The following is an 11,072-nucleotide window of genomic DNA, read 5'->3' on the forward strand; positions in this document are numbered from 1 at the left end:
CCGTGGCCCTACGTGAGACGCAAGAATTGTTTATACTTCCTCTGCGTTTCATGTCGGATATATCTAACTGGTGACTGAGGCTGGTTTGGTGGAGTTTGGAGATTCTAGCCTGAAAGCTATCCCGCCGAATAGGGCTAGACGTGTTATGGGCAGTGGAGTCCTCTGATCTCCGGAGACAGCACCAGCGGCGGAGGAAGACCGCGAGGAGTGAAAACAGGATGACAATGGAGAGAATCCCTGCAGTTAAATGGGCCCATCGAAGCATCTCTGAGATAAAAGAAATTTTGAGACGGAGAGAGAGAGATGGAAGGGGAAGAAGCACATGCGAGTAGTGGACTTGGACCCGTTCAAGAACGTTGGGAGATCAAAAGTATTATACAAAAACAATATGAAACTGTTCTGAGAAAAAGTCAAGTTTAGAAAATTTCATGAATTTCTTTTCAAAAATTGCAAAAATGATGTTGACCTACACAAAATAGAATTTTCATAAGCGATTAAGCTATATAGACTTTTAGGGATATAAATAAAACGAGGGTACTCTGTTTTGTTTAAATATCAAAATGATTGAAACTTTCAAAAAATATGGTTATTTACAAATTATTGTGGAACTTATTGTAAGCAAATTAAAAATTGAGTAAGAACACCAGGTCCTAGATGCTGATATATTAATGCTATCCTCAACTATGTAACTCTGATTGATTAATAAAAAAAGTGTAACATCCCAGTAGTATATGGAAAATCTTAAAAAATAATTGGTTTGGTTATCTATATCACTTAAGTGTATTTATCTTTTCCGTCACAAGTTTATATAAACTGCTGAATTAAGTGTGGTTGGATGACCTATCGGAAAGTAATTTGTGATATTATGTAAGTGAGATCAAAACGCGGAGAAAGTCATGTGTTGATTGCAGACCGCAACCAAGTCTTTCGAGCCTCCGAAAAATTAATGCACCGCCCGTCGCACGGAATAAACTCCACTAGCCGAGTGGACAGGCGTGGGAGGCCAATCACCATGGCGGCCGGATCGTTACAAGTAGTATCTGAGCCGAACCTAGACGAGTGTGGAGTCATTTGTAGGCTCACACTAACATGGGTAACGATCTTGAGGCGCAACGAGGACGTTGCATTTTGTGAGAGGTGTTGAATTATAATATCTCGGTTTGGGTATATGGAAATGTTTAAAATATTGATTTGACTAACTTTATCACCAAAATGCACTTAATTTTTTGGTTACACATCCGTTTTGAACGGGAGTAGTGAAAGGATAGCTGACTGATCTCACTCAAATTACCCTAAGGAATGAATTACTCTCTCAAATAAGAGGTGCAATTGTAGTACCTAGGGATCAAATCCACAAGGAGCTAGGGAACCTAATAAATCTAATCAGAGTGATTAAGGTAGGTTGATTATGTTTAAATGTAAATAGCAGGTTGTGAGCAAGGTAGTTGCTCGATTGGTTTGATTGAGTTTTTGGCACTTAAATGAAATAGCTAGACTTAGGGTTTCTATTCATGTAACAGAATTATAATCCTACAGATGCATAATAGTTATATGCATGATATTATAGAGCTCAATCGCTTATGAACTAATCGATCGGCATTTGCTTTTTAGGTTTGTATATTGACCAGATATAAGTGTCGATCGATGATTCTAGAGGAATATCGATCGATATACCTTTTGCTCCATCGATCGATTATTCTACAGGAAAATAGATCGACACGCTCTTAGTCAAGCTTTACGCGCGGGTTGAATAATGCTTACTAGGATTACTAGATCAGGTTTTCGCCTTACTCTAACAATCCTAGATCAATTAGGACAGATTCAGGGTGAGATTCAAGTGTTAACTTGCGCCTACAACTCCTAGTTCAAGTTTCTACCTAGCTAAACTAGAAACATGCATTAATGACAATCCTAATGATGAATATCACAACTTAGCAATCTATAGTTGGGGTTAATCCCTCATAACCCATTTGAACCCTAAATCTAACAATAGAACTACCCAGACATAGCCAAGAAATGCATAACAATAATAAGGTATAAAAACTGCATAGATATATAATACATAAATAATGGAGTTTCAATCACAAATCTCTTTGGATCTTCTCTCCAACTCAACTAAAATCCTAGAAAACGTTTTGCTGTGAAAACAAAAAACAAGAAAGCACACTTTGCCTAAAACACTTTGGCAAACAATAAATATTAGGTTAAAAACTCATCAGGGGTAATCTTGTAAATTGGTGAAGTCTTGGGCTCTAAGTCGGCTGGAACCAAACGGGCTTCTGCGCGCTTCGCTGTTAATCGATGTCACAGGGTGTGCATCGATCGATTATTATCTCTAAGTGTCGACCATTGGTCTTGCTCGATGGTCAGCTCGGATGCTCTCTCCAATTATCTCCAAAATCATCACTTACTTCCAAATCACTCCTGATCATATAAATATACTAAATAGACTCTAAAACATAATAATTAGTTATTAAAACACTTACAAACCATGGCTAAAAGTGGTTAAAATCCATGACCTATCAACTCCCCCAGACTTACCTTTTTGCTTGTCCTCAAGCAAAACATATATGCAATCTCTCTGAAAGAGGTTTGAAAACAGCAGGGACTCACAGATTTAAAACTCAAAATCATCACCTTAGAAAATCCTAATCTCAGAAGCACACTATACCATATCCTAGTCTAGCAACCAAATTCACCTAGTCAACAACTTAGTAAATTCTGTCTGACAATCCCCTCTACCAACCTCATTTTCTTGCATATATGTAAGTGTAGGCTTTACCTTGGGAGTATCGATCACATGATGCAAGGATGCTCAAACAAGTACTGGACCTGCAGGTAAATAAGAGTTCATTTCCTCTCTCTCTACTAATTTCTCTCTCAGTCAAAATCTGCTTTTATTACAAGATCATTGACCAAGACTGGACATGCTTCCATGAATCAAGCTTTGATGGTCTCGTCGGTCGATATTCTTGACAATCGTCTACTCGGATCTTTTTATTTAAGACCTGCAAAAATTCAAAAACTAACATAAGTACTAAACTAATGAAAACCAATTAAAATTACGTAATAGTGGGTTACCCCCACTCAGCGCTTTGTTATAGTCATTTAGCTTGACTTTTGAGGTAATTTGGCTAGTAATGTGGAAAGCAAGTACTTGCTGGGAATAAAGTTTCTAGCTCTTCTCTGCTCTTGTTGAACCATGTACTAGTGAAGTCTCTCATTGCCACATCTCCTATGCGCCATTTGTCTTTCATTGTTGCAGTTGTATTCTCTATATTCTGCAATCTGTCTCTAAGACTTTCAAGTTCGAACTGATGTTTCACAAGTGTGGCGTATGTGTCATCTGATCTCTCCTCATCATGGTTGATTGTATCAGACATATCTGATGACACCTTTGTTACTAACTGTCCTCGGTCTGTTGGTGTGGCTTCATCGATCGATGTTCTTCTGTGACTGTCGGTCGATATTTGGATGCCATTACCGATCGATGTCGATGAGTCTGGACGACTTGCGATATATCTCTCAGTTTCCACTATCTCCCTTTTCATTGCTTCTGTCTGAGAAGTCAAAGAACTGATGGTGATGTCCCAGGGGAAATATATGTCATCACATCTCTTGTCAAGCTTGTCTTCTGTTGCTCCCGGAGTTATGTAGATCTCTTCTACCATCTGATCAACCTCTGCTCTGGTGTAAGAATATGGTCGAGAATTCATTGGATTTGATTGTGACGGGTCATCGTTGATCGATGGTGAGCTGTTTCTGTCGATCGATGCTGGTGTAGTTGTTTCGGCCGCACGTTGTATCTACATGCTGGCTATGTCTTGCCTCATCTCCACCATCCATGTAGTCAACCAAATAATGCTATCATTCAGTGGGTATTAGACACCATCAAGCTTCATCTGAAAGTCCTCTTCATTCTTTTCCTGAGCTCCACAGATTCCATAAAGCATCTCATTTATCTCATCTTTGGTGTAGATTTCTGGTACCAGCTTGGTCTGTGAATGACCTTGCATGTTCTGGAAGACATATGTAGTTGTGCTCATCCATTGAGGCTCTTTCCAGAAGATTTCTGATATCATCCTTGGATACATGGATGATGTGTCCATCTACACCTCGCGCATGTTCATGATCATCCCTATAGACTCCATACTCATCATTCTGTTCCCAATGGAATCTCCTTATTCCAGCACGGTCGTAGGCTCTTTTTCCAAACTCTGGGCGTCTGTCTATCGATGTTGGGACTCTAATGTCGATAGACGGTCGAGTATGTTGTCGATACTTTAGCTTGAAACGATCATCTACTCCAACAGCTGTGTCATAGAACTTGTTTGTAACTCTCTTCTGGTGTTCTGGAGTGTTGCGTTGTTGCATGAAAATATTTTATGCTCATGGCTCATGATATGATGTTTCTACGGCATAGCTCTCGTGATACTGATCATCTGCCCAACTGCTAATTGAATAGTTTCCTTCTTTTTTATGGTCGACTCCATTGTCGATCAATGTGTAGATGGAAATGTCGGTCGATGCTTGTGTACTTTGTGTCTGGTCATGATAAGTGTCGATCAATGTTGGGATGGTTCTGTCGATCGACGTCGCATTCCTTATCCCATATGAATGGTGGAGAAGTCTATCTTCCTCAGCATGAATACTTATATACTCGGTAGCTCGTTCCTCCTCGTAATCCTCATCATACTCCTCTGTATTCAGTTTAGCTCCATCTGATGGTGTTGCAGTGTCTACTGTAAAATTGGGATTGTAGTAGTCATTCTCCCAATCGTCTGGACTACTGTCGATCGATTCTTCGAGGTGATTGGCGATCGATTTCTGATTGGCACTGTCGATCGATGTGGGGGTGTGAGTTTCGATCGATGCGGAATACTCAGTCTCGTACTCAGCTCCACAGTTACATGCTGCTATGAGTCATGGATCATCGATTCTTCTGGAGGACGTATGTGGCTTTATGACTGGAATTATATCATAGTGGACGTGCGGGTCTATGAGCGCCAGGCACAACTGGTTGGTTTGCATGGTGCATATTGCTCGTACTGTTGATAAGAAAGCTCTTCCAAGCAATAGAGACGAGTTCCAGTTTAGCTTGATATCCAAGACATGGAAACCTACTGGAACTAGGGCTTTACCAATCTGCAACTCAAGGTCTCTGACAATCTCTCTTGAGTTCCTCTGAGAACAATCCACAAAAGTGAACGATTCCTTGGAAGGTTTTACCTTCATACCTAGATGGTCTGCCATAACTGTAGGTAGAATGCTGACTGATGCTCTTGTGTCGCATAAGGCATGTGGGAACTCAATACCCTTCACCAGACATGGTATTGCAAACTGCCCAGGATCACTCTTTTTCTTCAGTGTAATCTTATTCTTCATCTTATCTCTGGCCACATGGAACATTTTCCTAATGTCCTCTTCAGTCTCCTTGGTCTCTCTGAAGAACATCCACAATCTGTGGGTAAAGTAGGCCTCCTCGAATGGTTTCTCCAGTGTAATCCTGAGCACTCTCTTACGGAAACTGTCAATCTCCTTCTCATTAGCTCCCCTCTTCAGATGCTTAGCAACCTTTTCCTTTCTCTTCCTCAAGGTTCTCCCCATAGGAGCCTTATCAACTTCCATAGTCTCTGGTGTATCCTCTGGATGTCTACTGGTGGTCTCTAGTGGGTTAGCTGAAGGTTCAGATTGTGGCATGTGTGCATTGATTCGTGTGATGTCTATCTTTGGCAACTGCACTTGGAATGTGAGAGGTGCTCATTGATCGATGGGTGCTGGAGGGTGTCGATCGGTGGCGGTCTCTCGGTGTCGATCGATGGCTGGCTCAGTTTGCCGATCGATTTTGACATAAACAAGGCTGGGCGGATGTGGGTGCCTTGTTGTGAACTCTTCGTGATTCATGATCCTCACAGCATTGCATGATGCAGCCGAATCTGAAGGTGTCGTCGATTGATGCTCTGGAAAGCTTGTCGATCAGTTCTGGTTGAAGTCCGTCGATCGATGTTTGAAGTCTGACGTCGATCGACACCAATGTGATCCACCTAAACTCATCGAACTCTCTACTTCGAAATCTCCTTCTTGCGGCTTCTCATGCTTCACCATTTGCCAGAAGTCATCATCTATAATGGCATTCACATAGTGCTTCATTGGATCATCTCCTACCCCCTTGCTAAGGTTTCTTGCCTCTTAACAGCCTCTCTTGTATGAACAACCTGCATCTCTAACTTCTTCACATGAGTGCTCAAAATCTCAAACTTTGTGTTCTGGTTGTTTTAGACAGGATCAATCTTCCCATTGAATTCCACCGTCATGTTCTGCTGTCCTTCAAGAACCCTATCAAGCATTGCTTCAATCTTGCTCTCTTGAGTCTGTGGTGGTAGCTTCTGGTAAGAATAGTTTCCATAACTCCTGCTGTTATTGGTGATGTGGTTCTGGCTGTAGGGTTTCTGGTACTGCGAACTCTTGTTGAAGTTACTTGTTTGGTACCAGCTTGGTCTGTGAATGACCTTGCATGTTCTGGAAGACATATGTAGTTGTGCTCATCCATTGAGGCTCTTTCGAGAAGATTTCTGATATCATCCTTGGATACATGGTTGATGTGTCCATCTACACCTCGCGCATGTTCATGATCATCCTTGTAGACTCCATACTCATTCTTCTGTTCCCAATGGAATCTCCTTATTCCAGCACGGTCGTAGGCTCTTTTTCCAAACTCTGGGTGTCTGTCGATCGATGTTGGGACTCTAATGTCGATCGACGGTCGAGTATGTTGTCGATACTTTGGCTTGAAACGATCATCTACTCCACCAGCTGTGTCATAGAACTTGTTTGTAACTCTCTTCTGGTGTTCTGGAGTGTTGCGTTGTTGCATGAAAATATTTTATGCTCATGGCTCATGTATTGATGTTTCTACTGCATAGATCTCGTGATACTGATCATCTTCCCAATTGCTAATTGAATAGTTTCCTTCTTTTTCATGGTCGACTCCATTGTCGATCAATGTGTAGATGGAAATGTCGGTCGATGCTTGTGTACTTTGTGTCTGGTCATGATAAGTGTCGATCAATGTTGGGATGGTTATGTCGATCGACGTCGCATTCCTTATCCCATATGAATGGTGGAGAAGTCTATCTTCCTCAGCATGAATACTTATATACTCGGTAGCTCGTTCCTCCTCGTAATCCTCATCATACTCCTCTGTATGCAGTTTAGCTCCATCTGATGGTGTTGCAGTGTCTACTGCAAAATTGGGATTGTAGTAGTCATTCTCCTAATCATCTGGACTACTGTCGATCGATTCTTTGAGGTGATTGGCGATCGATTTCTAATTGGCACTGTCGATCGATGTGGGGGTGTGAGTTTCGATCGACGCGGAATACTCAGTCTCGTACTCAGCTCCACAGTGACATGCTGCTATGAGTCATGGATCATCGATTCTTCTGGAGGACGTATGTGGCTTTATGACTGGAATTGGATCATAGTGGACGTGCGGGTCTATGAGCGCCAGGCACAACTGGTTGGTTTGCATGTTGCATATTGCTCCTACTGTTGATAAGAAAGCTCTTCCAAGCAATAGAGACGAGTTCCAGTTTAGCTTGATATCCAAGACATGGAAACCTACTGGAACTGGGGCTTTACCAATCTGCAACTCAAGGTCTCTGACAATCTCTCTTGAGTTCCTCTGAGAACAATCCACAAAAGTGAACGATTCTTTGGAAGGTTTTACCTTCATACCTAGATGGTTTGCCATAACCGTAGGTAGAATGCTGACTGATGCTCCTGTGTCGCATAAGGCATGAGGGAACTCAATACCCTTCACCAGACATGGAATTGCAAACTTCCCAGGATCACTCTTTTTCTTCAGTGTAATCTTATTCTTCATCTTGTCTCTCGCCTCATGGAACATTCTCCTAATGTCCTCTTCAGTCTCCTTGGTCTCTCTGAAGAACATCCACAATCTGTGGGTAAAGTAGACCTCCTCGAATGGTTTCTCCAGTGGAATCCTGAGCACTCTCTTACGGAAACTGTCAATCTCCTTCTCATTAGCTCCGTTCTTCAGATGCTTAGCAACATTTTCCTTTCTCTTCCTCAAGGTTCTCCCCATAGGAGCCTTATCAACTTCCATAGGCTCTGGTGCATCCTCTGGATGTCTACTGGTGGTCTCTGGTTGGTTAGCTGAAGGTTCGGATTGTGGCATGTGTGCATTGATTCGTACGATGTCTATCTATGGCAACTGCACTCGGAATGTGAGAGGTGCTCATCGATCGATGGGTGCTGGAGGTTGTCGATCGGTGGCGGTCTCTCGGTATCGATCGATGGCTGGCTCAGTTTGCCGATCGATTTTGACATAAACAGGGCTGGGTGGATGTGGGTGTCTTGTTGTGAACTCTTCGTGAGTCATGATCCTCACGGCATTGCATGATGCAGCCGAATCTGAAGGTGTCGTCGATTGATGCTCTGGAAAGCTTGTCGATCAGTTCTGGTTGAAGTCCGTCGATCGATGTTTGAAGTCTGACGTCGATTGACACCAAGGTGATCCGCCTAAACTCATCGAACTCTCTACTTCAAAATTTCCTTCTTGCGGCTTCTCATGCTTCACCATTTGCCAGAAGTCATCATCTATGATGGCATTCACATGGTGCTTTATTGGATCATCTCCTACCCCCTTGCTAAGGTTTCTTGCCTCTTAACAGCCTCTCTTGTCTGAACAACCTGCATCTCTAACTTCTTCACATGAGTGCTCAAAATCTCAAACTTTGTGTTCAGGTTGTTGTAGACAGAATCAATCTTCCCACTGAATTCCACCGTCATGTTCTGTTGTCCTTCAAGAACCCTGTGGGAACCGAAATTTGCACTGTCAATTTCTGTATAAATTAGGAAAGTTAGGAAAACCCTAATTTCCCAGAGGTCCCGGATATCTGTTAAACCACACACCAAGCAATCAGAACACGCGATTAAAGACCAAAAGAAATAAGAAATCGTAAAAGAGAGCAAAAGGAGTTTTATTCCGAATCCGCGTATGAGCGTTACAACAAGATAGAAGACTAGGAATCTCGCCGACAGCTCTCGTAGCTCGAAATAACAAAAATGGAAAGTTGCCTAATTGCTCTAAGTGTTAAGTTTGCTCTGAAAAAGGTCCTCCTCATGCCTTTCGCCTAGGATCCCTTATATACTGGTTCCCAGGTCGGTTTACGCTTTTCCTCTTCTGCCCTTAAGCCGTCATGGCATAAAAATGGAGATATTCCATTTTTTCCGATCTTCGTAATTATCTTCAAAATTTCGTATTTATCCGCGGAAACTTGACATTTATCTTCCCTTGCAAACCAAGCGTAAACTGACATGCGGTTTACGGGCTGTTGGTTAAGAAATCGTAAGTTGGGCCTCAAGTCATGTCTTAGGTCCCTTTGGGCCGTCTTCCGACTCGAAGCGTTTATTACGTCTTCTTTCGATAAAGAATGAACTTTCCGCGGTTTTTACGGTAAAGTTTGATTGATAACTTAAAAATGGCGGGGAACGTGAGATGGGTTCGCTACGGTATTCGGGAGATAGCATCGAAGGGTAGACGAGAATGCGTGAACTGATGTCGTATCGACGTTTCGGAAGAGCTTGGTCGCTACGTAGCGACCGAGCTCCTGCTCGAGCTCGGTTGCTATGTAGCGACCGAGCTTTTTGGCTCGAGCTCGGTCGCTACGTAGCGACCGAGCGAAACATGTGTTTGGTTGCTGCGTAGTGACCCTCTTCGAGCTCTTGTCCGATGACTCGTGTTTCTTCCGCAAAGCTTTTCGTAAAGAATAATCTATTTCGACGAAGTATTTGTCGAAGAAGGTTTCTACGTTTTCTTCTTCGGCGATTTTGACGTTAACTTCGTTGCAACTATTTTCAACCCCAACATTCGTAAAAACGTTCATGCCTATTTTTACGGACTTTCAGACATTGATTCCGTCGTGACCGATTTTGACCCCAACAAACCCTATCAAGCATTGCTTCAATCTTGCTCTCTTGAGTCTGTGGTGGTGGCTTCTGGTAAGAAGAGTTTCCATAACTCCTGCTGTTATTGGTGCTGTAGTTCTGGCTGTAGGGTTTCTGGTACTGCGAACTCTGGTTGAAGTTACTCGTCTGTCCATTGCCATAGAAATTCCCGTTTCCATTTTGGTTTCTAGACCTCTGGAATCCAGTTTCACTGATGAAGTTCACATCCTCCTCTACTTCTACTCTATCCTCTGCGTCTACAGCATTTGCATCCTCTACTAAGCAAGCCTGCTTCCTGAGAAGCTTGTGAACACTGTCCCGCTTTGCTTTCACCTCATCTATATGCTCCTTCCCTAGGATGGCTGCAGATTTCTTTCTCTCAAAATCAGTGTTCTTGGTGCTATCGTTGGATGCCAAGTTCTCAATAAGTCTCACAACCTCTTCTGGATTCCTGTGTTGAAGTTCCCTTCGCTAGAAGACCCAAGAGCCATCTGATATTGCACTGCAATGCCTCTAAAGAAGGTTATGAGCAGCTGCACTTCATTAAATCCATGGTGTGGACAATCTCTCTGGTAAGACTTAAATCTGATCCAGGAGCTTCTGAATGACTCTGTAGGCTCTTGCGTGAATGTAGCAATCTTGCTCCTCAAGTCTTTAGCGCGTGCCTCTTCAAAGAAGTTACGCAGGAATGCGTTCTTGATGTCAGCCCAGGATGTAAGAGACCCTGGTGATAACTGCTTAAGCCAATGCGAAGCCTCTCTAGCAAGTGAGTACTTGAAGAGCTTGCAGAATAGGTAGTCCTAAGGGACTCCATTGACTTTGATAGCAGATATAAGATTCTCAAACCTCTCCAGATGGTCCATAGGATGCTCGTGAGATAACCCATAGTAAGGTGTCTGTCCCACAAGTGTGTAGCACTGCGGCTTCAACTCGAAATAGCCTCTCTGGATAGCTGGAGGACGAATAGCTGATCTGTCGGCATAGAACTGATATGGACGGTTGTAATCAGCCAACGTTCTGGGTCGAGCAGCCTCATCTACATGTTGAACAGCTCCTGTAGCATCAGTATCGGTCTCAAGGATTACAGCCCCCTGAGCATC

The 11,072-nt window shown here is 42.8% G+C and overlaps 1 protein-coding gene across 1 annotated transcript; it reads right to left on the minus strand.

Moving 5' to 3' along the window:
- Nucleotides 1-7,423: 7,423 nt before the first annotated feature.
- On the minus strand, nucleotides 7,424-8,200 carry LOC125592622. Its single transcript, XM_048767941.1, has one exon. The coding sequence runs from the start codon at nucleotides 8,198-8,200 to the stop codon at nucleotides 7,424-7,426; it is 777 nt and encodes a 258-aa protein (XP_048623898.1).
- Nucleotides 8,201-11,072: the final 2,872 nt, after the last annotated feature.

Source organism: Brassica napus, chromosome C9, assembly GCF_020379485.1.
Source record: "Brassica napus cultivar Da-Ae chromosome C9, Da-Ae, whole genome shotgun sequence".
NCBI lineage: Eukaryota > Viridiplantae > Streptophyta > Magnoliopsida > Brassicales > Brassicaceae > Brassica > Brassica napus.

What these genes read in the sequence shown, in the direction of transcription:
- LOC125592622 (XM_048767941.1), bottom strand. Translation starts at nt 8,200, where the DNA reads ATGCCACAATCCGAACCTTCAGCTAACCAACCAGAGACCACCAGTAGA.